Source organism: Apus apus, chromosome 19 (genome assembly GCF_020740795.1).
Source record: "Apus apus isolate bApuApu2 chromosome 19, bApuApu2.pri.cur, whole genome shotgun sequence".
Taxonomy (NCBI): domain Eukaryota; kingdom Metazoa; phylum Chordata; class Aves; order Apodiformes; family Apodidae; genus Apus; species Apus apus.
This window is the reverse complement of record NC_067300.1, coordinates 9,078,927-9,106,463: the sequence shown is the minus strand read 5'-3', so window position 1 is coordinate 9,106,463 and position 27,537 is coordinate 9,078,927. Positions and strand designations below refer to the sequence as shown.

The window sequence follows — 27,537 nt, the reverse complement described above, 5'->3', positions numbered from 1 at the left end:
TCAGTGATCTTAGAAGTCTTTTCTACCTGTGACGAGTCTTTGATTCTGTGATCGATACAAAAAGTCTTTTATTCTTCCAAGCACTGACCTCTTGAGTGGGGGCTCTGCTCCTGTGTCATACCTGTCCTCTGCATTTCACCCTCAATGCCAGCTTCAGATGCCCCCTTTCGTAGCTGTCCTAAGTTGACTGAGCTCTCCAAATAAGGAGCAGCATCTCTAGTTCTGGTTCCTTCCCCTCTTACCTCTCTCCACTGAAGTTTCGCCTTAACTCAGCCCCCAGCAGGGCAGCAGCAAGGAAACGGCAGCAGCAGCACCAGTGTTCAGCTCATGCTGTGCCCTGCTCCTCGCCCTTCCTTGCCCCTTCTTTCCCTCCTCAGTTGCTGTAGCATTTTAAAAATTGAATCACAAACTAAATTGAAGTTTAGTATGTGAGCTCCCCAGGCAGCAGCTCAGTTTGAGGCTGATTCCCAGTTGTCTCTTGCCTTCCATAGCCTGCGGCCCCAGAACATAACAGGAGCAGAGTAATTGCCTTTTGCCTGCTCTGCCCTGATAGGAGGATTTTTCAAGGTCTTGGGTGATGGGGAAGTGGCCTCTTCTCCTGGCACAGGAGAAACGGGGCTGCCCCGCAGGGCAGATCCTGGCCAGCATCACTGGTGCTTCGAGGGGTTCATCTTGCATGCCTGCAGCACCCTCACCATGGCAGCTCTGCCCAAGTCTCATCCACACAGCATGTTTCATCACTTGTTGCTTCAGAGCATGAATTGCCCCTGGGCACAGCCTGACCTTCTTCTGGAGGTGCTTTGTGCAGCTGGGATGCCTTGTCCCTGGCTCCAGGGTCACTGTGAAGCCCCGTGAGGTTTCACAGCCCATCCTGGGGACAAGAGGGGTCTGAGGGCTGAGACCCACTGTGCCCTGGCAGTGGGGAGGATGAGGTCCTGAGCCAGGGGTCCTGGTCTCCAGCCCCACATGGTTTCTGTGTTCCTGATTACTGTGTGACTCCTGGAAATAACTGTACTGGTATGAAAAGGCATGGGAGTCCTCCAGATCTGTGTTTGTTCAGGATAAAGAAATTTCCTACTTTTGCAATGAAAAATGAGGGTGAAGTGTAAGAGGACAGTGTGGACAGTGCCAAGAGTGCCCACAGGGCTCTCTCCCCATTTTGCCACTACCCTGTCAGGTGGCCTTTGGCGAGCTGATTCTCTTTCCAGTGACCCATTTCACTATCAGAAATTCACATTTCACAGACGGGAGGTAAGAGCAGCTCTTTGGCTGTCGCACAGCGTTCCCATCTTTCCGTGTTTAAAACCTTGTTGCAATCAGAAATTAGAAAATTAGAAACAATTGCACTGTTACATTTGTGCATTTAAATTAAGAGATGCTTAAGGCTGAACATCTTTGGCTTTTGCAATAGGACCAAAAAAAAAAAACCACATATTTAATAATATGAGGAGCAGGAGGACTATAAGGAGCTAAAAATGGTCCTTCAGTGTTTTGGTGCCTTAAATCTGGGTGATCACACTGTGTGTGTGCACAGAGCAGTTACTGCCGTGGTGCATGTGCCTGTGGAGCTGAGTGTGTTTGCAGATGTAGTTTAGGAAAATTGATCCCGATCTATTTTTAAGGTAAAGTGTGTGTGGCGGGTGGGAGGTGAGGAGGTGGAAGGGAAGCTAAATATTCACATAGCTCCGCTCTGTGTTTTAAGAGCATCATCTAATAACGCTGGGATCGTGGCAGCGAGGTGAGGGAGAGGGGAGCGCCCCGCTGGAGCCCCCCCACGCTGCGAGGGCACCCGAGGGGCTCGGGAGGAGCCAGGCGAGCGGGGCTGGCGCTGGAGCTGCATCCCGCGGGTCACCGGGGCTGGCGACGTCCTTCCCAGGGCTGCGCTCCGCATAAATCTGCTGCGGGAGCCGGAGCGGGGCTGCGGGAGCCGGAGCGGGGCTGCGGGAGCCGGAGCGGGGCTGGGAGAGCCGGAGCGGGGCTGCGGGAGCCGGAGCGGGGCTGCGGGAGCCGGAGCGGGGCTGGGAGAGCCGGAGCGGGGCTGCGGGAGCCGGAGCGGGGCTGCGGGAGCTCTCCGGCTGCCGGCGGGAGCATCGGAGCGGCAGCCCCTGGTCACCAACCTCCGCCCGGCGAACTGAGCTCCTGCGAGCCTGGGGAATGTGAAAGCTGGAGCCTGGGGAAGAGCTGGCTGCTGAGGTGAGTGAGTAAAACTCGGGTTTTGTTTGTTTCCCTCCTGTCCTCTGAAATGAGAGGCTAGATGGGGAGTGAGAGGAGGAGCGGGAGGGAGATGCAGACACGGAAGAGAGATTTGCTCGAGCCAGGGCTCGGATGCTGCCGGTTTGTGCTTGTTTCCGTCAAGTTTTCGGGTACCTGCAGTTTGAACTTTTTATTATTAATATTTTGGCAGCTTTCTGGGAAATAGATGCGAGCAGTGCAGGGGCTGCTGGGCTGTGTGCCCGTGTCCCGCAGCAGAGCAGGGCGGGTGTGGTGAGGGGTTCCCTGTGCCTGCAGCTCCGCAGGGAGTGCTGTGCTGCCCGGGGATCCGCGTTGGAAGGGAGGTGCTGTCTTCAGCAAAGGCTGGACAAGCTCAGCAGCTTTTCTGACTCGGAAGATGACAGTCTCATCAAGGAGACTCCAGGCAGGAGGCAGCTGGTGGTGGCTGGGGACGGGGAGAGCCCCAAGCCCAGAGATGATGCTCCAGACATTTCACCTCTTGGTAAAGCAGGCTGGGGGTTTTGGCCAGGGGTTTCCTTCCACTCCTCACCTCCAGCTCCCCCTCTTCCTGGGAGGCTCTTTCCAAACCTGCCCCCAAGTGCCTTTCACTAGGTGGGGAAGATGCACCTGCGAGGTGAGGGGCTGGGGGGTTGTGACCATGCTGGCCCCTGCAGCCATCTCCTCCAGGACGAGGTGTTGGGGTGATGAGGGGATAAAGCAAAGCCACGTGCAGGGGACTGGCAGGCAGCAGGGCAGCCCAAGACAAAGTGCTACCTGCACTAGCAGTCAGCAGCACCACCCCAGCCCTGCTCCTCCCTGGCGATTTTGGCAGCAGCTGCCTTGAGAAAAGAGCAGTTAAGCAGTTGTGATGCATCTGGTTTGTAGAGGGAGAGACAGATAAGGCGCATGGCACGTGAGCTTAGGTGTGTTGGGATGAGTATCTGCCAGGCCCTGGGGAGATAACTGCCTGCTAGAACAAGGGGCACAGTTTTTCCAAGAACTGTTGGCAGCTGAGAGCTTGTTCCTAGGGACAGGTTGCTGGGTCCTGTCCCAGCTCTGCCACTGTGGCACTACTATGGGACATGGTCATGTCACTTCACCTCCAGTCACTTGTCACTTGTCTCCTCACTGAAATAAGGTGAGGAGGAGGAGTTGTTGGTGGACGTGTTTAAATGCCGAGTGCTCTCAGAGGGGCTGCTGTGGGCGGAGCAGTGAAAATGCTCCTGAAAATTGTGTTACCCCTGAACCCGCTGCTGTCCTCACCTCATTCCTGACCTGGCCCACCTACCAGAGCCAGACCACCTTCAAACAGCAGCTCCTGAGCTGGATCCACTGTGCCAGCCCCACCAGGGTCCATCCACCACTGGGCAACAGGTCCTGCTTGCAGGTGGGGCAGCACTGTCCCCCTCGGAGGGCTGGGTGAAGCTGGAGTGAGCAGTCCTTGAGCTTAATGAGTCCTTCCTGCATCAGAGCAGGTCTGCAAGAAGTGGTACCTAGAGGAGAGGGACCAAAAGCAGGCCAGCTCCCCGTGGTGACACCAGCTGCAAAAGGAGAAGTTGCTCTGATAGAAGACCAAGGTTTGTCCCTTTGGGTAGCTCATGGGAGCATCTGGAGTTTGGTCTGCTGGGCAGCTCTCCCTTTGAAAGGGACATTTCACCCCTGTGTGGTGCAGCAGGTGCTTTTGGCACGTGGCAGCAGCAGGAATTGTTGGGAGATGTGCCATGGCTCTGCCAGTGCAGAAATCCAAGGGTGGAAGTTCTGTGGGGCATTTGTGGGCTGTGGCTTCAGGTGTTGAGGGCTAGAAAGTTATTTAACCCTTGCAATTAGGTCTTCTATGTTTGTTTAATGGCTTTCCTGGATCTGAGTGAAAATGGCCAAGGGGTTTTAGGCACAGGACTCTGTTCTGACCTCGTTTTGCTTTGCCTGGCGTTGCTTCAGCCTTGGGCTCACCTGCGTATCTGGAGCAGCCAACCTGAGGGATTTCCCCATGAGATGCTGCTCTGTGCCTGGGAACAGAGCTGGGCAGCCCAGGACCTTCTCAGCCAGAGACTGTGAAAGGTTTTTAGCATGAGTAAGAGTTCCTTGGAGAGGAAATAGGGTGTTTTTGTTTTCCACAGGGCAGCGACCTGCAGCCTGGGGGAGGCAGGGGCTGTGGGCAACCAGGGGCTCCCTGGGGCAGCACCACTGCAGGGCCAGGGGAGCAGCAGCCTCCCCGTCACTCCCTCAGCTCCTCTTTGCTGCCTTTCCAACACCTCAGCTGTGTTTTACACGTCCTGGATCTGACCCAGTGGCTTAAACAGCCTGCTCATCCACCAGCCACTAAGTGCAGGCTCCCTTCTAGCCAGGGAGGCCTGTTTCAGGTGAGTCCTGGTCCCAGTCTGTCCTTGGCCAGGTTGCTCCATTCCCCCTTGAGCCGGCAGTGTCCAGGTGGAGATACCACTGACAGAAAACGAGAACAAAGCTCTGACCCCCAGGTATGTGGCCTCCACCTGCCTGGGGTGGTGGCTGTCCCTGTCCTGCCAGGGCTCAGGGAGCAGAGGCTCCACACTTGTCCTGGTCCCTAGACAGGGAGGGATGTGTGTGTCCCCCTGCCTGTGCAGGGGGGTGAGCCTGTTTGCAGGCAAAGCTGCCCTGGGGGTGATCTCTGCAGCCCTCAGTCTGCAGGTGCCAGGAAAAGCCCCTGGGTCCCAGGGTCCCCCCTGGTTTGCTGCTTTGTCCGTGATGGAGGGAGGCTCATCAGAGGGAAACAACAGTTGGCAGAATTTGGGCAGTTGTAGTGCTAGAGGAGGTGGATGGGGCCAGGCAGGGACACCAGCCATGGGGTGAGGCATGATCTTGGAGCTGGAAACCAAAGCTGCTGCCCAGGAACCATTTAGGGATTTGGGTCTTGGGCCGTGGTGACTGGTGGCTGTGTCTGTGCTATTGCAGGGCCATGCTCAGCCCTGTTAGGGGATGCCCTGGCTCTTGGGAAGCCTCCTGACTGTTCTGGATAAGCCAAACCCTGGGTAAGTACAGCTCAGCAGCAGATGGTGGGCCCTGAGGTGTGATTGTGCATCCATCTGCCCTCACAGCTCCTTCCTTGGGGCTCAGAGCAGCCTGTGAGTGCAGGGAGCCAAGCACTCCATGCTTGTCATATCTGAGCATTTTAATTAGAGGCACAGGCCTGGGGCACAGCTTGGCTGGGGCAGTGCTGGAGGACCCTGGTGTCTGTGGGTGCTGCCCCGGGCCCTGCAGCACCCACCTCCAGGGCTGGTGTGCAAGCCCTAATGGGCAGTGACTTTCTGCCCCTCCAGATACCACCATCCCAGGGGGTACCCAGGCATGCAGCCCAGCTGCTCCCTGCAAGGCAAAGCTCCTGTGGCCCCAGGACTGCTCAGATTTACCCTGTGGTTGTGAGGAAGCCAGAGGGAGGTTTGGTGTGAATGAACCAGCTTCCTCCTCTAGCTGAAATTTGGGTCACACAAGCCAACACAGCAGAGCTGTGAGAGATGTAGTTCATCTTCAGTTCAAGCCCAAGCAAGCTTTGATTTCCAAGGAGCAACTGTTGATGGTTCAGAGGGTCTGTCTGAGCTGTGGTTTCATTAGCAGGTCGGCACGTGGCACGTGGAATGAGGGGCTTTTCCACTGCTTGATCAGCTCCCACATTGCTAATGTTCCTTTCTGGCCTGCTGCTAATTTTGATGCTGCTCTAAATAGAAGCTGAGAGCATCTCATCTGCTTTGCTTAGCATACAGGAAAATTGTTTCCCTTCATTTACTGAATCCAACTTGTGACTTTAACCCTGTCAGCACGAGGCCACCCCCAGCCCAGCCCTCCCTTGAAGGGCTTCGTGTGCTTCTGTCCGGGTGAGGAGCTCTCAGCTGGGAGCGCACGTGGTAGGAGAGGGAGGGTTCCTGGGCTGCCCAGAGCTGGGAGAGGGGCTTTGCTTCACCAACAGCCAAGGAGGTCCCTTCAGCTGCTGAGAGGCCTTGTGCTCTGGGCTGGCTCTCCTTGTGCTCTCTCTGGTGGGATCTGCTGCTCCCAGAGGGACCCAGTGCCCCATCCCAACCTGGTCTTCCTCAACCCCGTGCTGGCAGATAGCACAGGCAGACACAGTTGTAGGAGTTTTTGGTTTCTGTTGTGGTATTTTTCCCAGCATCTGTGGTGAGACCAGCTCAGCATGCAGTGACCCATCCTGAGCCTGGCACCCCTCTTATTGCTCTCTGATTTTATAACCTGTTCTGAGCAGCTCTTTGGGCAGATCTGCTGTTCCTGTGGCACCAGCTGCTCCAGAGCTCGGGGTTCACTCCCCACACGGGACTCGTGGCCCCTCTGAGCTGGAACTGGACCCAACCTAGCACTTCTGAGAGGCTGCTTCAACACCAACCCCCCTGCAGCACAACTTAAATATATCCCTGTCTAGTGGAAGGTGCTTATTTAGGACTCTTGAGCAAGAACTGTTTTCCTGAAAAAACTATAATTTTGTGTCATCTGCAGCTCAGTGACTGTTCGGGGTGGTGTGCTGGAGACACGGGAGCACGGGGAGTGCAAGGGGCAGTGGCAGAGGTTAAATTTAGCTGGCTAGAGAGGATGGCTGAGCACTGGCACAGCTGAGCTCCAGCTGGGCACATCACAACACTTAGCCAGGCTGGCCACACGGTTCCTCCTCTTGCTCCTGACAACCATCCCTCTCTGAGCCCTTCTTTGCCAGCCCAGAACCTCCAGTGACCCCTGACAGGCCCCAGGCCTCTGGGCTTGGCAAGCAGTGGGCACAGCCAGGATCCAGCCTTTGCAGAGGGCACGACACGTCGCCCAGGCTGCGCCAGACGGAGCGATTGGACACGGGGAGTTGTCTGGGGTGTTCTGACTCTCTTCTGTATTTTACTGTCTTTCCAGAAAATCAACCGGAGCCCTTCGGATGAGGAATGCTTCTTTGACCTGTTGAGCAAGTTCCAGAGCAACCGGATGGATGATCAGCGCTGCCCCTTGGAAGAAAGCCCATCAGAGGCTGCAGAGGCAGCAGCCACACCAGTCCCTGCCCTGGGAGAGCGGATATGTAAGCACCAAGATCTTCCCCCCTCACTCTTACTCTGGGGGTGCTGCTGCTCCCCTGGTGTGGCAGCTGTCGTGGCATTACTGTGAATCTTGTGATGTCTTCCCCAAGCCCCAGCTCTCTGAACTTAGCAGTTCTTTGCCAATATCCATCATGATTTAAGGAAGAAGGAAACATTCTTAGGCTAATGGTTACTGAGGGAGAGGCTGGAGAATATGAACTAAGGTTTGGAGGATAAACCAGTGAGAGGAGTGTAAAATATACTTGGATTTTTTCAGTGTGGGTCTTTTGAAGGTTTGGCCTTTTGAACAGTGAGGTTGGCATGAGGACTTCTGCCTCTGCCAGCATCTCCAGGAGGAAGATGCTGATGGTGGTTACTGAGGGAGCCTTGTAAAAGCCTGGAGTGTTGGGCCGTGCAGGGCTGGGGCAGGTTTTCACAGGCAGGTTAAAGCTTTGCCAGTTGTTCTCACAGTGTTGCCATGGAGGAAGAACTTCTGGATTTTGTACAGTTCTTGGATGCTGTGGTGATAGGTGTTGTGGAAGAACAGAGAAGCCAGAAGGACAGATAAACAATCGGAAGCTCCAGCAGGCAGACAGCTCACTCACCCATAGGAAGAACAGGGATAAATTGAGGAAACTGTCTGACAAATAGATGGGACAGGAAAGGCAGCTCAGGTCTGTGTTTGCACTTAAATGTCTTTTTTTGACACAGTGTTGAGGTGCTTTGTTTAAACCAAGCTGGAGAGAAGTGCTAGAATGTGCAGGTCACACTTCCATGCTTAAGCACTATCACAAAGGGCTCTAAACTCTGCATTTGGGCTGATGGATTTATCAGTTTCCAAATGAATGGGAAGAACAGACAGGAGAGGAGGAGACCCCTGACACCCCTCTGAGTGCAGCAAGAGCTGCAGCACAAGATTGATCAGAGAATCAGGTGTCAGGAGCAGAGGCTGAAGCAGCAGCAAGAGCCAAGCAGGTCGGGCTGTGGCAGGAAGGCAGGCTGGCTGTGAGGTGAGCAGGATTTTATCCTCCAAAAATAGAGTGGAAATGAGCATCACTTTTTCAAGGTACACATTTCTGATAGAGAAGTGCGTTTGGCTCTAACAGCTGTGTAATTTAGGAGACAGTTTAAAATATGAAGCTTTATAAAGAATGTACAAGCAGGCACACGTTCTTTTCAGGTCTCATTTTGTCTCTGAGCCTTTCAGACATGCTATTTTCAAGGTTTCTTTGTGAGCTAAAGAGGAAGAAAGTCGTGTTTGTGTCAGGGCTGAGATTTTTATGTATCTCTGCAAGTCCATGAGCTGGGGCTTTACAAAGAGCACGTCATGTCACGAGGCTCAGGGCTCTCTCTCAAGGGCTTTGTGCTCCCTAGGGCAGTAACAGCAACAGGAGGGGTTTCTTACAGTTTTCCTTGTCCCTGTCCCAAGTGCAGTGTCTGTCATTTGGGAGCGTTTCACTGCCCAGCAGCTGCCAGGAGCCAAGTGGCATTTTCCACTGGGTGCTGCCCAGGAGGTGTTTCCAGGGCTGGGGACTGACTCGTGTGCTGTGTTTGAAAATCCTCCCTTTGCCCCATTTCTGGGTGTCTGGATGGGATGGTCCCCCTGAGGGTTTATAGATTTTCTGTGGGGTTCTTGACTGGGACCCCCCTCCTGGCAGGCAGAGCCCAGGCTGGCTCCACTGTGCAGTGAGAAGAACCAGACCCCACGGGTGTTTCTCCCACGGCTGCTGTGATGCAGCTCGTGACAGCCAGAGCATCTGCAGGGCTGGGCAGTGCCTCTGCTTGAGCTGGCCCAAAGAGCCTGGGCTTCTGGGGGCCTGGGGAGGGAGATGCCACCAGGCTTGGCCAGGTCACACAGGAAGCCAATATCCTACCTGGCTCAGCCACTGGAGACCAGGCTGTGCAGTCCCTGTCCCTGCAGCCGGGTTGGTGATGAGGATTTGGGCTTTCTGGAGCGGGCAGAGCTGTGACCTTGGTGTGTGCTCCTCTCCCCACTCACAGCCCAGTCCTCCCTAATGGCATCTCCACAGACTGAGGAGTTCTTCGACCTCATTGCCAGCTCCCAGAGCCGGCGGCTGGATGACCAGCGAGCCAACGTGGGCAACCTGCCGGGCCTGCGGATAACACACAACAACCTGGGGCACCTGCGCGTGGAGGGGGACGCCCAGGAGCCCGGGGACGAGTTCTTCAACATGCTCATGAAGTGTCAGGTACTGGCATGGGACTGGGTGGGTGGGCTGCCACGTGGTGGGGACACGCACACACTGGTTTCTCCCACCCAGGCAAACGCCATCCCCTGGCCCCAGCTGCCCTGCTGGGAGGGGCTGTGGCCAGCAGCTGCCACCCACAGCCCTGGGCAGGTACTGACTGGTCTTGGCCTCCAGCTTCTTTGTGTCCTGAACTGAAGGCTGGGCTTTGTCACTTGAAAAGGGAGGGGCTGGCTGCAGAACCCACCTTCCCACGGGGACACCTCTCTGCTGGGAGATCACTGCACCAGAACATCTCTCCACTGGGACACCTCTACGATGGGCCACCAGCGCAGCCCAGTGCAATCTGCCGTCAGTGGGGAGATGTTCTGGCACAGAGATGTCCTGCAGAAGCTGGTGGTGCAGAGCTGTCCTAGCCCCCCTTCCCACCGTGCCTGCAGCCCTGGGCTGGGGCTCTGCTCTGCCCTTACACCTGCAGCAGGGGCAGCCCCACTGGTCCCACTGCCCTGCACCCTGACACCTCAGGCACTGCTCCCTGCCCTTTGCCTGCACAGCACGACTGTCTTACCAGTCCTAACACCTGCTCTCCTGCCCTGCAGTCCTCCAGGATAGACGACCAGCGCTGTGCCCCACCCGACTCCATCCCCCGCGGCCCCACCATGCCTGATGAAGATTTCTTCAGCCTCATCCAGCGTGTCCAGGCCAAACGCATGGACGAGCAGCGGGTGGATTTGGCCTCGGCCCAGGAGGAGGCAGCAGAGGAGCAGCAGAGACCTGGTTCCAGCTAAGAACTGGGGTTTGGCTTGGGGGGTGGGGGGGTTGTTTTGGTTTAATTTTGTATTTACAAAAAAAAAAAAAAGAAGAAAAAAGTGTCGGTGGTTTCAAACCCAAGTGCTCCTGCTACCACAGACTTGTCCCAGGAGCTGCCCCAGGGACGTGGGAGCTGCACCTCCATGTTACAGGAAGACCCACGGGATGGGGGACAGTTTTCAAACAAGGAGGTGTTTTTTTTTAGGACACGTGGCCACTGTAACACTGGGCACAGCATGAGGGAAGAAGACTTTGGCAGCCCCTTTGCTCATCACCTAAAAATCCAGGAACTTGTGCTGTTGGCCAAAGGAGCAGCCCAGAGTGGGTAGTTAACTCCAGCCTCAATGTCTTTTATTTCCACAACACTTAATTTAATAGGGGAAGGGAAGAACATGTTTTCCATTTTTGAAGGTTCCTGTCTCGCCTGCATCAGGAGGTGACACAAATTGCTCTGGATCCTTCTCCAGAACGTCTTGCTCAGCTTTGTTCTTTCTACAGGAGGAAATGAGCCCAAGTCAGAGGCCACACCGACCCTCTGAACTCTCCCAGCTGCAGTCAGGGTCCCACACGCACCTTAGAGTTTATTTTAGCACTGCTGAGGACCCTGCAGCCAGTGCTGTGACACCCCCTCTGCTGCCCCAGCCACAGGCCAGTGCAGAGCTGCACCAGGACCTCCTGAGCAGGAGCAGACATGGCTCATCCTGAGCTTTGATGGGATTGAGTCACTTCCAGAGATGAGCCTTGCAGCCCCAGCTGCCAGCCCGGGACAGGGGCCTGTGCCTGGGACATGGGGGGCTCTGCCCCTCTGCTCAGCACAAGGCAGATGTGGGCACCTCCTCACTCCCGGTGCCTGAGCTCTGGTGCAGGTGAGTGTGCCTGAGGCAAAGTCTGCATCCACCATGACCTGCCTGGGAAGCCAGCAGAGGTTTCTGGCCACAGGAGAGCAAGAGGAACCATCCCCTCCTTCCCTTTGTGTCCAACAGCAGCCAGGAATGATGGCCCTTCCCACCCCTTGTTTCTCCCCAAAGCCGTTCTGAGCTTCTCCCTGTCCCCCTGGCAGAGCTGCTCTCTGCCAGGCACTCCAGGTTTTTCCAGCTGTCTCCCATAACTGGAGCCTCAGGAGAGCTCCTGCCTGGGCTGGTGGCTGGGAAGTCAGTCCCACCCCACACAAAGCTCTGCATTTACTTTCATTCCTTGCTCCGTTGGAACAATTGGAACAGCAAGCCCAGGAAGGAGGGGAGAAGGGATCTGGCCTCACAAGGTGGAGTATTTTTCCTCTGACAGACTGGGCAGACCCTCTTGGACCTCAGGAACTCCAGTAACGAGTTCTGCCGAAGCGGGGACGTTCCTACAGAGAACAAATCAGCACTTTCTATTTGAAACGCATTTGATGGAAATATTTCCAACCAGCAGTTCAGATTTCCAGACCAGTGATGCTGCTGATCAGGTGTTTAACCTGCCTGCACTGACCATGTGGAGGGGCAGCTACCAGGGAGCACTCACCTGCTGCACACACTGCTGGGCCAAGGCTCTGCCTCCTTCCTGGGGCTGCTCAGAGCTCTGGAAAAGGGAGAGGAGGATCAGCCACCTACTGACCCAGCTTGCATTCCTAAAGAGGAGGAAAACATTGACCATGACACAGACTTTACCAGCTGCAGGCTGGGGCCTGCACAGCTCAGCCAGGTGGTGAACTGGAATCTGACCATTAAGCTTTTCAGAGGTGTTAATTATTTGCCATATACTTGAATGTATGAGCTTATTTATTTTTTACATGTGCATTTGCTAATGTCCTTTTAATGGGAATTTCCAACCCACAGGTACTTTTTTTTTTTCTAAAAAATAATCTGCCAAATGAATTAATATATTAGAATTGAATATAGCTCAAGGGGGAGGTTGTGCTTAATAAATATTTGTGTCTAAGCTTCAGTGACATATAGTAATTTCCATCATTTCCTGGCCAGCCTGCCTGCTTTGCCAACATCAAAGCTACTGCTGGCCCTCTGGAGTGGGGTGGGGGGTGGTCCTGGGGGGGACTCCTGCAGCACCAGGTGTAAAGGTTAAGAGAAGGGTGTGTGCACCCACCTACATGTCCCTTCACAGTAGGAGCACAGAGGTCTCAGGCAGCAGCCACCATCCCCACCTCTGCCTGCCCTGAACACCCAGTGTCTCTGCCTGCCCGGCACTGGGGGGACACAGAGCCCTGAGCATTCCCTGCCCAGGGGCACAGCCAAGCCCAGAAGTTACCAGGACAACAGAGCAGACACATGGTCCCATGGTGGCCAAGAGCAGTGGCCAAGACTGGCTTTTCTCAGTCAGCCTGAGCCCTCCTCTAGGAACATGGCCCAACTGTTCCTTTCAGGCCCTGCCTCTGGCTCCAGCTCAGCCCTGTCTCAGTGCCTGGCCCAAAACCTGTGTCTCATTTCCTTGGCAGCAGGTGCCAGAGGGAAGGGCAGTGAGTGCTCCCAAAGCCCTGTCATGCCCTGAAGTGAGATCCTCACAAGGCTCTGGGGAGTAGAGCTCCCATTCCAACTGTGCCAGCAAGCAAGCCTCAGAGAGCAGGTACTGGCTGCTGAGCCCTGTGAGGATAAAGCCAAGTCACAGCTGGTCTTCCCACGCCTGGCTCATGTGTGCTGGCCCCTGCCAGGCCTGATCACAGATGAATGAAGAGCCACCAGCTCATTCTCATCAGGCCTGCTCACACCTCAGTGCTGCACAGAAGCAGCTCTGCACTGGCAGTCTTTGTGTGAGACCTGGGGCCAGAACCTGGCCCTCAGGTACACACAGGAGAGAGGCTTGGAAACCTAGGAACAGGTGAAATCCTGTGAGTGAGTGGTGGTGGGGGCTCACCTGTGGTGTCCCTCTGTCCTTAGCAGCTGGAAGAGAGAACACACTCAGCACTCCATGGTCTCTCTCTCAGAGCACCTATCAAACAGAACCCCAGTGAGCAGGAGGAAGTGACTACGTCATCCCCACAGCAGCTCACGGCCTGCCATGGTTGCTGCTCTGCTGTACCCACAGCAGCAGACAGCAGCTCGCCCCCTGCCCAACACCAGCCCCCCCACCCCTTTTCCACCTGCTGAGGGACCCCAGCCCCCAGAGCTGGGTCCCAGGTAGGGATACACCCACTGACAGACGCACGAGCGCCTGGCTCGCTGTGCTGCTGCTGCTGTGAAGTGCACAAGGTGCTGCTGTCCCTGGTGAGGGGCAGGAGATGAGGAGGAGGGCTAAAAACACCAGCAGAAACAGCATCTGCTGCTGCTCTCCTCCTCCACAGCACAGCCAGGCGTGGCAGGGTTCAGGACAGTGATCTCTGTGAGGCAGCAGGAGCATGGCCCCCCCCAAAACACCACACAGCACCTTCATGCACGCGGGCAGAAAAGCAGCAGGAGATAGTGTCAGGTACCCACAGCACAGGAGCCTCTGCACCCCCAGCCTCCCTGGTGTGTGGCACCAAGTCCTTCCCTCAGCACCTCCCCTCACCTCTTGCTTCCCACGGACTTCCTCTAGCCTCCCCAGAACACCAGTAACCCCCACAGCCAACAGCCAAGACCCTCTGAGTCCCACATGGGCCTGATGAACTCCAGGATTGGCTGCACTACAAAAGGAGGACTTGCTCAAAGAGGCAGAGAACAAGAGACAAAAGTGTTTGTCACTCTGCAGAAAAGCTCTCATGGGACAGGATTCAGGAACAGGCTCCAGCCCTTGACAGCCACAGTTAAATGTTCAACAGATATGAAAACTATTTTCTGCCCATCCTGCAAATGCTGCTTTATCCCCTGTGAAATCACCTCCCGGTGCAGCAGAGACTCACCCTGTTTGGCTGCTCCTTCAGTCCCCTCTGTCCTGCTCCACCAGGCCTGCCCTGTGCTTCTTTTCCCATCTTGGCACACCTCCAGCTCAGGAGAATGGCTGCTCCTCTTCTTCCCACTCCCTCCTTGCCTTTGGCTAAAGGCAGGTCTGCCAGGCTTCTCCTAGACAGAGCCTGCTCCCCTCTGTCCTCTTTCAAGGACACACATCCCTGTGACACAACATGTATCAGAAAAAACTCACTTCCAAGACAAGCACAAAATTCCCTTTTTACCTGCAATCCATCAGCAGCACAAGGTTCAGTGCTCTATGCAGATCCCCTCACCTTGCTGCAGCCCTTTCACAGGCCACGGCTCCACACCAGCACCTCACCCTGAAGATCTGCCCCCACTCCCTATATCCTGCTCCTCCTGCTCTGCCCGTGATGTTGGACTGAGCCTCCAGAGCAGCAGCAGAATTACACCAGCCCCCACCCTTGGATCTGGGTGCTGCAGAGCCAGGAAAGCTGTCCTGCCTCTGGAGCACCCAGTGCCAGAGGATGCTGGACTCGAAGAACACTAAAACAACATCCAACACAGACAGACTTTGCTCCAGTTTTTACTGTAACACAACAAAAAACGAGCACCCCCTTTCTGTAGGTGGGGCACAGCAACAGGTAAGGAGGGTAAGGAAAACAAATAAAAGTCAGATTCTAAAGGAGCTGTTTCCAAGGCAACACAGACCCTGCAACAGCTGCTCTGTTCCACCCCATCAAATGCCATGGAAGCAGAATGCTGATTTTCAGCTAAAAGGTAATAAAATAACCCCTGTTCCAGCAGAGTGCTGATACATGCCAGCAACCCCCAGCAGGGTGAGCAGGCAGCAATGTTCCCCGACTCCTGGATCACTCCAGCATCCAGTTGCTCATGATCTGAACACACACAAGCTGGCTGATGTTCCTCCCCTGAAGGCTGTTCCATCACTCTGAACTCACATCCCAGAGGAAACCATGGCTGCTTTCCTGTTGCTCTGATCCATGCTTATAATACAACATGTAGGAAATTCCTATGAACACTCCAGATGAATGAAGTCATTAATACTCATCAACACATGCAATGCCCTCACCGAATACTTGGCTGATTAAGGACCTTGAGCACCTGGACAGGCTTGGCTGAAAGAACGGGGCTTGTTCAGCCCAGAGACTCACCCCAGGGTAAGAGGGAATTTACTGTTTTATTCTTTGAGAGGGAGCAGGGAACAGAGACAGGCTCTCCTCAGAAGTGCACAGTGCTTGGAAGGAAGGCAATGGGTGCAGGCTGAAACACAGGACATTTCAGTTAGGGGCTCCCTTTTTCACTATGGGACTGGTCAAACACCAGAACAGGATCCAAGAAGGTTAGGAGCTCTCCATCCTCAGAGATACTCAAGCCTAGACCCTGACCATTCTCCTCTGAGCAAAGGGGGTTGGACTAGAAACCTCCAGAGGTCTCTTCCAACCTGAATTATTCTTCAATTCCAAGTTTAAAACTATAACAAGGCAGATACTTCACTGTACTTCAGGCTAATGGACCTTGAGAGAAGTTAAACTTCCAGCCAGGCAGGGGAAGTCAGCCCCAAGAGTGCAACAGCACCACCCCCACTGCCTGATCCACCCCCTGAACATTACATGCTGGTAAACACATTTTTAATTTATTAAATTCCAATTTTTTCTTCTAACTAATCTTAACATACAGCAGTAGGATTAAAAAGCACCTCAGTATCTGTCAAGCAACTCTAAAGACAACTTTCTAGGTGCTCCACTTCTCTCCAACATGCTCCACAAAGATTATTGGTGCCTTCAGGCCCGTCCTGCCCCTCACCAACCAGCAAGGTGCATCATCCCGACATCAGGGAGCCACTCACAGACTCATCATCCCGAGCGGGATTCCCAGGAGTGGGGCTGACACTGTCACCCACCAGCACCAGAGACTCAGCCCTGATGCAAGGGGCACAAGAAGGGAAACTCTGGAAGATGGCAAGGGAAAGAAAAAAGCAGCAGGTGGCTGCAATAAGAGCTAGTGACCTGACCTTCTGCAGCTGGTGCAAACTGGGGCAGGGTGGGGGCACATCTCAGGTGGTATCAATCTCAGCTGCTCTGCCACGGGAGGCACCTCCACCAGCTCTGCAACCAGCTGTGACACTAAATACCTGGGCTGGGCCGGGAGACATGGCTCAAGGCTCCAGCTGCACCTCAGCAGGCCAAAGCACAAGGACAAAGGACTCCTGGGCCCCTTCCCAGCTGAGAACAAAGCAGGGCTCCTGACACCACCCAAGCACTGAGACTTGGCTAAAAGTCAACACGTACCACCAAAAATATTCCCATCTAAAACCAGCAGCTCCATCGAGGGCAAAATCACACCAGACATACAACACAGAAAGGTGAGTACCTGGGTTTATTTTAAACACAGAAAACTCCCAATGAAATCAGGGAATCAAGTCCAAGAGTCTTTCTTGCCACCACAAGTCCCAGCGGTCAGGTCTGTCCCTTGTCACCAGTCCCTGGGGGGGTGTCCCCACCTCCTCCCTCGGCAGGCTGACCTTCAGACCCGGGATCTGCTGAGTTTTCCAGAAGCAGTTCCAAGGCTTCCTCACCAGCCACACGTCTCACCTTCTCCCCTTTGGCTGCCAGGATTTCCTCGATATTCCTGAACAGCGATTTGAAAACCAACAGTGACACCACAGCAAAGGCCAGAGCCAAGAGCCAAGCCTAGGCTGCCTCCCTCGCGCTCTCAGGATTAACACGACACAGGGAATCACACACCAAATACCTTCGTGAAGAGTTTAGGAAGCAGTTAAATCCACCCAAACCTTCCCAGACTGTTTTCATTCACTAAGATCAATACTCGAGCAGTTACAGCTAAACAGAATTTTTTACAGGTATCTCAGGGAGCGAGAAATCCCTGGAATTCAGCAGCAGATGGAGCAAGACATTTGAAAGGCTCGGGCAGGGGAACCCAGCAGTGAAGTGATACGGCCTGAGGGAGCAGAGCAGAACCCGACAGGCCCGAGCCCCTGCAGGCAGCAGAGCTTCTGCCGCGGCCTCACACCCCCGGCAGCGATGGGCAGAGCTTTAAGAAACGGGGCGGAACGAAATTACACCCCAGGACAGGCTGGGGTTTTCTCTGAGCCACGTTTCAGAAAGGCCCGGCGAGGGCAGGCCGCGGGCGGGCAGGCCCGGCCGCCCGCACACTCACCTGCGGCCCTGCAGGTCCGAGAACCAGCCCAGGTTGTCGGCCACGAGGTGGTGGTTCCCGCAGCCCGGGCAGGTCACGATCACCACCCCCCTGTGGTAGGCCACCTTGGAGACGGTCTTTGCCGAGCGGGTCTGGCACACCTGCAAGCAGAGCGGGCCCGAGAGTCACGGAAACGGCAGCTCCTGTAGCTTCCGGGAGAAAAACACAGCAGGGCGAGGTAAAGAAGCTTCCTCCCCGATCCTCCCCCCGCTCCCTGGGCCAGCAGCTCCCGGAGCTGCGGTGCCCCGTGCCCCGCCCCCCGCACCTTGCAGGTGAACACCAGGCGGTACCGCGGGCCCGGGGCGGCGCTGCAGGCGGGGCGGCGGGGCGGGCCGGGCCGGGCCGGCGGGGCGGGCCGGGCCCGCGGGGCGCGGAGCAGGGCCCCGAGCAGCGCCCGCGCCCAGCGCTGCATGGCGGCCGGGCAGGGGCGGGGCGGCCATGGCGGGGGCGGGCACCGCCGGTCCCGCCCGCCGGGCTCCGGGAGCCGAGCGGCCCCTGCGGCCCCTCGCTCGGCGGGAGCGGCCGCCGCAGCTCCCCGGCCCAGCTCCCCGGCCCAGCTCCCCGGCCCAGCTCCCCGGCCCAGCTCCCCGGCCCAGCTCCCTGACCCAGCTCCCCGAACCCCCGGGATCTGCCTGTTCGGAGCAGCTCGGCCCTGCGGCTTGAGGCCCACAGATGTTGAACCCTATGTATTTCGTCACCTCGCTGCGCTCCTGAGAGACGGACGAGGGAGGGAACAACGCAGCTAAAGAACAGCCCCAGTCCAACCATGAGCTTTCCATCAATGTTTATGTGGCTTTCCGGGCAGGCAGGGCAGGGCAGGGCTGGGCAGGGTGGGCAGGGCAGGGCAGGCAGGGCAGGGCAGGGCAGGCAGGGCAGGGCAGGGGCGGGCAGGGCAGGGTGGGCAGGGCAGGGCAGGGCAGGGCAGGGCAGGGCAGGGCAGGCAGGGCAGGGCAGGGCGGGCAGGGCAGGGCAGGGCAGGGCAGGGCAGGGCAGGGCAGGGTGGGCAGGGCAGGCAGGGCAGGGCAGGGCAGGGGCGGGCAGGGCAGGGTGGGCAGGGCAGGCAGGGCAGGGTAGGGGCAGGGCAGGGGCAGGGCAGGGCAGGCAGGGCAGGCAGGGCAGGGCAGGGCAGGGCAGGGCAGGGGCGGGCAGGGCAGGGCAGGGCAGGGCAGGGGCGGGCAGGGCAGGGCAGGGCAGGGCAGGGCAGGGCAGGGCAGGGCAGGGTGGGCAGGGCAGGGCAGGGCAGGGCAGGGCAGGGCAGGGCAGGGTGGGCAGGGCAGGCGGGTCCCGGGCTCTGCCCTCAGCAGCCCTCGGTGTCGGTGTTGTCGCTGCCCGTCGTGTTCTCCCAGTCCGCCTCGTGCTGCCGCTCCGGCCGGGCCCTCCGCAGGGCTCTTTTCCTGAAAGCAAGACTAGATCTTTCAGTTTTAGAAGGCGTTTTCTGTGAGCTAAGCGGCAGCTGGCAGCAAACGGAGCGTAGAGAGAATTGGTCTAAATGGGTAAAGACACTCTTACATTTCTTGAAGTGTGGTGTGTTGTTGATGTCAGAAATCCTACCCCAACTCTTTTTTTAAAATAAAACCAATATTGTCAGCACTCAGAAGAGTAGTTTGTAGTGCCATGAGGAGCGTGTCTGCCTAATGCAGGAACCAAGGTCCCTGTTCTACAAGGTTTTAATCTGTCTTGTGCTCCATAAAGGCCGTGACTGGTGAAGGCGTTTAGGAACAGGTCTTCAAACGAGCATTTGAAGAGGACAGAGGGTGGAAACTGCTCCCATTCAGAGTCACGGGAGCTTGGTTAATGTCAGCAGTGTTGCTATCTTGGCTTCCTCTGGTACTAAAGCAGGAGCCTCAACCAGTTCAGCCAGAAGCATGGACCTCTGAAGGTAAGATCTGTAATGAATTTACACCACTCAGGAACCAAGTTTGGGAACAGGGGATGGCCAGAAAAGAAGAAATACGTACAAGCAGCTAATCAGTTAAGCCACATGGGTATGTTTGAATTACTCCTGCTTACTAGAGCCCAGACCTTCGGTAGCGCTCAAAGCAGTCCTTCATCCTCCTCCGCTCCTTCTCTGCCAGCTCCTCGTTGGCTAAGCCACACTCCTTGAACTGCAAAAAAATCCAAACACATGTGAACTGGATTCCTCTGAAGATCAGATCAGTGTACAGCACCAGTTAGTGCAGAGCTGCTCTGCCAAGGTGGCTGGTTTTGAGGCTGAGGTGCTACATCTGGGCCCTGCAGGGCACAAGGCTGAAGACCATCCTAAGCTGGGTCATTTCTCCTCTCTGACTTATGCAATAAATCAGTTTTACATTTAAATGAGGGAGAAAAAAAATGGGAACCTATGACTTCAGATGAGTAGGAATGGCTGTTGACTACCAAAACCCTCTTCCAGGAAAGCAGCCCACTGTGTCCAGCCAGCTTCCTGCATCTGCCTGGGGCTGCAGCATGGAGCACAGCATGCCCATCTCTGGGCTCTTCACTATTGTGTGTGTAGGATGGTAATACATCTGTTTCACATCATTTTACCATCTTTATTCTCTCCCTTTTGTAAATACAGGATTCTTTTTCCTCTGCTAACAGTAATACTGCAGACAATTAGCACTGTAAAACGTTCCCACCCAGAGATGAAGGCCAAGAAGTAATCGGAGTAAGTTTCTAGGCCAGATGCAGAAGTAACAACCATAAGTGTTCTGCTGTTCAAAGCTCACTCTTTTTGGAGGGTAAGTTTTGTTAAAAAAATGCTTAGATTTTGGGAAAGCAGTACCTGCTTACATTCTTCTCAGATCTGGTAAATCCATCATTAACAAGAACATTAAAGATCCCAAACCCCAGTAGCAATAAAGAAGAGCCCACAAGGCTTCTCTTACACTGGGTGACTTTGGAGGCAGACTGCTCTCTTGAGTGCTGAATTGCTGGTTTTGTCCTTCAGGGGGATCTTCTGAGGGGGGGAAAAAAACAAAACACAGATTTAGTCACAGTTGCCATTGTGAAGTAACTTCTCCCTCCACCAGTTCACACAGCAACAGCTCTAACGTAACAGCTGCCCAGCATTGCACAGCCCACAGCAGAACTGAAACCAACCCTCAGAATGTTCAGCATTCAGTCCTGTGATCAAGTCACAAGTCACTTTTCATTTTACTTGACCCCTGAACCTTGCTTAGGATGATGGAGTTTCCTCACCAGGCTCACAAAGACAGCAGCTTACTAGTTTCTGCTTATGCAGGAGCAAAATGAACCTTTGCAAAGCAGCTCATCTGCTTGGCATTGTTAAAATAAAATATCCTGTTAGAGGTCACCACAAAAATTATGTTAATCCTTATTTTAACCGTAATTTGTCCCTGATGCCCAACAACTAAGTTGTGCACATCAAAAGACCTCACATCAGACCGTATTTTAGTGAAACTCCTTCTGTAGGATCAGGTATCACGAAACAGGTTTTTTATCTGAGCAAAGTAGAATAATAAAAGGCTCTTTGGATCAGTGCTCTTCAGCTTTTGTGAAAAATCTCCCATTTCAATGAACAAAAAATAATTTAGATCTTCCAGGACATGAAAACAGAACATATCTCCTAAAGTTCTTGTTTCCTTCCTTTCTCAATATGTTTTGACAGAGAATTTCAAGTTGGCAGAGGAGCCCGTTAATTCCTTTCCACACTGCTGAATCATTTCCACTGGGGATGCCACAGAAACAGAACCAGTGGCCGTGTTAGCTGCATGGTTCTGCTTTTGTGAGAACAACCTGAGACATAAAAGGGAAGAGGGGAGGGAAAAAATCCCTGGAGAAAGCCACATGGTCCAGCTGAAGTGGAAAGATGCTTGTTCTATTCTCAGCTCTGCCACACAAGAGGAGTGTGGGGAAAAAGGCACCCGGGAGTGATTTCTCAAGAAAAGTCTTACTTTTAGTCTGCTGTGTATCTTCATCTAGATGGCTGTGAAGGGTAAGCTGTGGGACAGAAATGAAGCAAGAGCATGAGAACTGCCCCTCGTTCTGTCTCACACAGTAGCTAGGAACAGACAGAGGAGTAAGAAGCAGGACACGTGTAGAACCAACCTTTCCCTTCTTGTCAGCAAAAGAGGGGACTGAGCCAGAAGTTACAGATCTACTCATGGATTTATTCTCCAGGAATAGTTCCAGTTTCTTTGGCCTCATTTATACTTTTAGCCTCCAGTCAATGAGACAATCACTTCCACACTAAAGTTATGAGCTAAGTAAAACCTCATTACTACATACGTCCCTGGGGTAAGACTTATTTTTGCCTGTTCTCACAAAACAGAGACAGTTAGAAGCAACTCAAAATCCAATGCCCGTGATTTGCGTAGACTCAACAAGTCTTGCTGCCAAACACCATAACTGTCTCCTACCTTTAGAAACCTCAGGGCACAGGAAGATTTTGTCACTGGTCTGTTTTGCTGCTTCTGTACTTTTTGATATCAATGAAATGAGCCTGAGTTGTGGATTGAAAACTGTTACTGAGGGAACTGAGCACAAGTGAAGAATCTGAAACCATCCTAGAAGAAAGTAGAAGGTAAACAAGACTACTTACTTCCTGGGAATCTCTGGAAGAGGTATCATCCAGGTCAGAGGTCTGAAATAGAATCAGTATAAATTAATCATGCCTCATAAGCAAGGGAGTGGTAGTAAAAGAAGACTGAAAGTTCCAGAAAACAGAGAAGTGTGGACTTCCTCCCTCCTACACTATTGTCTGACCACTTGGAGAAGATGCCACATTAATTAAAAGCCCTTGTACATCTAACTTAATTCCAGAAGCTTTAGTACCCTTACAGCCTGCTCCCATCTAACCCCAATGGCTCAACACACAGTCTCTAAAGAGAGTTCACTTTTTGGTGGCTGGGGATCCCCTCATCATCTCTGGACATGCTCCCAGTACAAACACAGAAGGGTTCCCAGCCCACCACGCTGATGAAAATCCTACAGACATACCGGTGTGGGGAGCTCCAGTTGCAACCTCTTCAGCTTGGACTCAGTAGCCAGTAACTGGCTCTCCTTTTGGAAGAGCTGCAGTTGCATTTCGTCACATCGCTCCCCCAGCTCCCGAATCTGCTTGCGGTAGGTGTCCCTCTCCACCAGGTTCTTGGAGTACTGCATGTAGAACTGTTCTCGGGTCAGGAGTGCCTGGAGGAAGGGACATGTTGTGGCATCTCAGACAACAGAACATCCAGGGTTACAGGATCTGCCCGCTTCAGGCAGCAAAGCAGGGTTTAGCAGCAGCTCCCAACAGGAATGTTTTATCACCTGGTCTCTTTCTGAAGCCACCTCTTCCATCTGCTGCAGGACAGCTTCAATCCGTTTTTTATACATCTGAGAATCCTTCCTCAGAGATGTGCACTGTAGCTCAAGCATCTCTTTTTCCTCTGCATACTGTTGAGACAAGGTCAAAGGTCTGCTTGGGGGCAGAACCTGAGCTAGACTCTCCCCACTTCTGCTCTGTGCCACAGACTGCCCTGGCCAGACCTCCACAAAATGTCAAAGTTCAGCCAGGTTGTCCAGTTAGAACAAGGACAACCAGAAGATTGGTCAGCATCACCAGGATGACAGCTAACATGATGGATTTACATATACCTGAGCTGTCAACCACAAAAGCTCCCACCACCCTCCAGGCTGAGGCAGGGACTGTTATTAACCAAGGCACTAACAGGTAACAGTTAATGCCACAGGCACAGAACACTGTAACATTAGCATCCCTGTTTTTAACAGACTAACACAGACACTAGAGTAGGAGCAGCAAGGATTGCTGCTTAGCAGCCCCCCTGCTCCATAGGTGCTTCACCTGCCTGTCTCACCCCCTGCCCTCAGCAGGGATCTGCAGTGCCTCACACACCTTGTCTTGGAGCACCTCTGCTCGGCGCAGCTCCCTGCGGAGGCTGTAGATGGTGTTCATCAGCTCCCGCCGTTCTTCTAGGATCTGGCTACAGTCATTCTCCAAGGTCTCACTGGAGAGGCTCTTCTCCAAATTCTGTTCCCTGGCAACCTGCTGGACAAAGAACAAAGTGAGATACAGCAACCATCTAACTCTGTATTAACTGTCTCTCCACAGCTCTATGTGCTCTATTTGACTTGGGAGAACAAGACCACAGCTGACCCACTCAACCTTCAGTGCAGCTCCATCGCTGCCCTGGCTGCTACAAATAATCACTTCTCTGGTCCATACCCAACCAGCCCCACCAACCTGGAGAGTGTTCTCCAGCTCCTGATTCTTGGCCAAGAGCAACTCCTTCTCCTGCTGGATCTCCCACATCACCTCATGGCTGGGACGCTGCTCAATGGCGTGCTTCAGTTTCATCGTGTGCTTCCGCTCCAGCTTGCAGTCATCCTCAGCCTTCATGAGGCTGTGCTTCAAGTGATCGATCTACAGGAGGTACAAGGAGGTTCAGAGCTCATCAGTAACAAAGAGAAAAGTCTTGGCTTGCAAAAGAGGTCCTCACTCCATTGCCAGGCAAACATGGGGCAAGTTTCTCCTCAGCTTTGTTTTCCTCAGGATGCTCTGGGAAACGGAGTCCTGCTTGTGTGCCACATGGATACATGTTGCTCTTATGAGAGGGCCCAGTCTTGAAAGAGAGGGAGACTCTTAATTCTTCACAGCATAATAGAGTGAGCTAGGGACCCCCAAGACATAAGAAGATGGACAGAACCTCATGCTGGACTGGTTCAGACCATCCAGGGCACAGACAAGTCTGGTGCACAGCACAACCTTCCAGGGATCAAGGTTAAGAGGGGGAAGCTCTAGAGAAGGGTGACTGACCTCTAGGATGAGGTCCCGGTTCTTCATGAGGGCAGCGCTCTTCTCCTCGCTCTGTCTGGCAAAGCTCATTGCCAGGTTGTAGTTCTCATCCTTGCACTTCCTCAGCTCCTTGCTCAGGCTGTCCCTTTCCTCCTTCATCTTCTGTGCCCGCTCCTGGTGCTTGCGGAGCAGGCTGTCCCTCACCCACATCTCTCTGATCGTGTCCTCTTTGGTCTGCAGCCACACGCTGAGCTCCTGGGCCTTCCGCCGCTCCTCCTGCACCGTGCTCTGCAGCTTCATGATCTCGTTCATCAGCAGCTGGCTCAGCCCAGACTCCCCAGCAGTGTCTGCGTGGTGGGCAGGGGTCAGCTACCCCTGTCCTTTCTGCTCCCCAACACACACAGCACAGGTTCCCACCCGCTCACCACCACAGCTCAGGCTCATCATGTGCCACACACAAAGAGGCACAAGCCCAGGTAACCCCCCCCCTCAATTTGCACAGCAACACTAACAAAGAGCAGGTTTTTAAGAACACAAACATTACCTATAATCATAGAGAAAACCCTGCTGGGCTCCTTGCCAGTTATCTTCTTATACAGTTGTGGATAATAAAGCTCAAGACTCTCCAGAAACGCCTCAAAGCCCTTGTGTCCTGTTCGCTGAAGAATGTCCAAAAGAACGCCTGAAATAACAGCAACAGGGTAACCCATTCATTTATCTCTTTTCTGTCATTCTCTCTGGTTGGAACTAGACCAGGACTGTACAGAACAGGCATGAGGAATTGACTGCATGTGTTCCCTCAAACAGCAGAAGACAGGGACAATACACGCTCCATTCACCTTGAAAATCTCCCCCTGCAAAGGTGTTCTACAAGAATGGCCTTGAGGGTCAATCCCAAGCAACGCCCCACTAGAGATCCACAGCACCAAGAGGCCACACAACTTCCATGCTCCCATCACCCTTACACAGCTCAGGAATATGTCACTGGAGCCATCTCCATTCCTTCTCTTCCCAGAACCACGTGCTGGGGAAAGGGAAGGGGGCCGTGTAGCAGTGCCCACAAGGATTGTGTCTGAAGTCCAGCAGGCAGTAACCTAGAAGCGATGCTTCCTCCAGGCCCATCCCATTAGCCCTCCATTCCAACTGCTCCCAAGTGCTGACAGAGCACGGGAGCATCCACGGAGCCAAAGGTGCACTGGACCCACCTGCCTTCCGCTTGCGCATGACCAGGCTGGGGTCGTTAAGAACTTGCTCCTCATCATCGTGGCTGATCACCTTGCACTGGCGGAGGTAGGGCGTGATACGGGAGGGATCGATCACGGAGATCAGCTTCACCCGGAAGCTCTCCAGGTTATTCCAACATGTCTCATCATTATCTTCTTCCAACATGCTGGGGAGCGACAGGTATTAGTGAGCAGGGTTGTCCTGTCTTGAAAAAACAAAACCAGAAAACAAACAAGCAGACTCTGAGCCTCCTAGAGCAGTGAGGGAGTGGTGGTGAAACCAAGGACGTTAATGGACTGAGGATGGAAGAGTCTTTTGGACACAGGAACACATCTCCCATGTGGTCTAACTCAGCAGGTGCAAACCACCTGCAGAACATGGCGACACACTGCAGTGATACCTGAAGAGTACTGGGGTCCCAGGCTGGAGATACCAGCCGTGGTGAGGCCAACACCAGTACTGCTGACACAGACATGGAGGAGAGCTACTGGGAAAGTCTGAGAAAACAGAAGTCACCAAACCGTAATGAACTCCCCCCCAGCCAGCTGGACATCTCCCAGATTTCACTGCAAGAGGAAAGTGAAACTAGCACAAGGTCCACTGGTGATAGGCAAGTCATGGAGAGCCCCAGGAACAGAGGAAAATCCAACTAATTCTAGATTCCCAACCATGTACTCCAAGTCAAATCTCACTGACTTCACCAGACTCTCCAGATGCTCAGTTATGCTTAGAATTATATCTTTAATCCTCATAAAAAATAATAAAAGGATGGAACACAACAGAAGATAAGCTGCAAACCACAACATTTCCAATTTGAAACTAAGCATCCTCCAAAGTACTGAAAACATCTTGAAAGCTCTCCTAAGTAGCTGTTGCCTCTGCTTCACAAACAGTTCACACTCTCCCTTCTCCATCTCCCAGCATTCCAGAGATCCCTGTATTCTGCCTGGCCACAGACACCAAACATCTTCAGCACATACTCATTACACATTATCAGTTAACTCTAACAAGCTGGACTGACCTAGAACTAGTCATTACTTATCATAGAGAAAATTCTCTGCCTGACATCAAAACAGCCCCAGATCACAAAAAAATGCATTCTCCTGTCAATCAACATCACATCCTTAACTCAGAGCTGCAAAATAAAAGCAATTTCCCTGTTAATACAAACCATTCTGCATTACATGGACCAACCTGAGCCTTTGTAGTCAGAAGCCTCCTTGTTTCCTCTCCTGGTCTAGCAAAACTCATCTGTGGCCTGTCTGGGAAAACTTGTCTTGGATGCAGCCTCCCTTCATATTCTGACTAAAGCAAAGATCACTCCAGGAGCAAAACTGGTTTGAGAAAAGGGGAAACTACTCAGCTATACTCTGAGACAGGAAGGGGAAGAAAAGGAGAGATTTAAAAAAAACAGAAGGGGAAGCCAGAATGGGTGACATTGGAGGAGAAAATCCCCAGTCACATTGCTAGTCAGCAGCATTACCTATGCAGTGATTTTAGACTCATCCTGGCTTTGTTTTCCAATCTGTACCACTGTAGCACCAGCTAGAGCCTATAAAGTTTCTTCATGTAGTGGTCAGAAAGACTTAAAAGAGGGAAGGTCCCAGGCATAGGTCTGTCCAGCTGATTTCAGGGGACAAAAAGAAAAAAAATGCACAGCATGAGAAGAAAGAGGCTCTTCAGATCACCCTTTCAGCTGCTAACATCTGTACACTGGAAAGCAGGGGGCAGCAAGAACTCTCTTAGTTTAGAGTTCAGCTGAAAAGGATGATTTGTATAATGATGCCTCGAATTTTGGATGTCCTTAAGCTTCAAGCACAATGATGACAACTCAGTATTTTGAGGGAATGGGAGTCAAGTCTTGGCAAAACAAGGAACATAATCCACGATTGCCAAATTGCAGGCTGTGGCCCACAGTCCTGGAACTGTAGCTGTAACAAGAACTCACTCAGTCTGTTTTAAGTAAGTCCCAAGATCATACCTGCTGTGATGCATGGCAGCATGACACATTTTCCATTAGCTTCCTACTCCACTCTTTGCTCTGCTTTCTAAGTTTCTGGAGAGTTTCCCCATGTTATCATTAGGAGTGGGGCAGAGATGCTCAGAGATTCTTTAAGCCTGTGCTTCTTGTTATGCATTAAATGAGCTTTACACTAAAAAGATACTGTACCTCCATCAGCTATGCCTTTGCTGAAGGTAATCAAAATGTCTGCTAATTGACCCATCTAGCTTCAGCTGTTTTTGTTCTATGGTAA

At 53.4% G+C, this 27,537-nt stretch overlaps 3 protein-coding genes across 16 annotated transcripts in view; 1 reads left to right on the top strand and 2 right to left on the bottom strand.

Moving 5' to 3' along the window:
- Positions 1-10,617, top strand: part of GPSM1 (G protein signaling modulator 1) — a 71,379-nt gene extending 60,762 nt beyond the window's left edge. For 2 of the 4 annotated variants that reach the window (XM_051636884.1, XM_051636883.1), the window contains 3 exons: positions 7,087-7,246; positions 9,246-9,454; positions 10,051-10,617. In XM_051636884.1, coding sequence (XP_051492844.1) covers positions 7,087-7,246; positions 9,246-9,454; positions 10,051-10,239 — 558 coding nt within the window. In that variant the 3' untranslated portion in view covers positions 10,240-10,617. Of the gene's footprint in view, positions 1-2,070; positions 2,194-5,185; positions 5,217-7,086; positions 7,247-9,245; positions 9,455-10,050 lie in introns of those variants that run through there. The other 2 variants (XM_051636885.1, XM_051636886.1) reach the window with 2 other exon arrangements.
- Positions 10,618-16,460: 5,843 nt separating this feature from the next.
- On the bottom strand, positions 16,461-17,770 carry DNLZ (DNL-type zinc finger). The gene is made up of 3 exons (XM_051636659.1): positions 17,585-17,770; positions 17,281-17,420; positions 16,461-16,731 (listed from the first exon to the last, which is right to left on the bottom strand). The coding sequence occupies exons 1-3, from the start codon at positions 17,729-17,731 to the stop codon at positions 16,560-16,562; spliced, it is 459 nt and encodes a 152-aa protein (XP_051492619.1). The 5' UTR covers positions 17,732-17,770; the 3' UTR covers positions 16,461-16,559.
- A 765-nt stretch (positions 17,771-18,535) lies between these two features.
- On the bottom strand, positions 18,536-26,641 carry CARD9 (caspase recruitment domain family member 9). Of its 11 annotated transcripts, none has more exons than XM_051636415.1 (13): positions 26,477-26,641; positions 25,264-25,487; positions 24,603-24,740; positions 24,080-24,405; positions 23,507-23,686; positions 23,159-23,311; positions 22,573-22,698; positions 22,261-22,452; positions 21,863-21,904; positions 21,216-21,261; positions 20,187-20,257; positions 19,330-19,424; positions 18,536-18,725 (listed from the first exon to the last, which is right to left on the bottom strand). In XM_051636415.1, exons 2-13 carry the CDS (start codon positions 25,445-25,447, stop codon positions 18,617-18,619), a joined length of 1,662 nt encoding a protein of 553 aa, XP_051492375.1. In that variant the 5' UTR covers positions 25,448-25,487; positions 26,477-26,641; the 3' UTR covers positions 18,536-18,616. The 11 variants fall into 11 exon arrangements, 8 of the variants coding, with proteins under 8 accessions (XP_051492375.1, XP_051492379.1, XP_051492378.1 ...); XM_051636419.1 differs by having other exon boundaries at positions 18,536-18,713; positions 19,342-19,424; XM_051636418.1 differs by having other exon boundaries at positions 23,159-23,308.
- Positions 26,642-27,537: the final 896 nt, after the last annotated feature.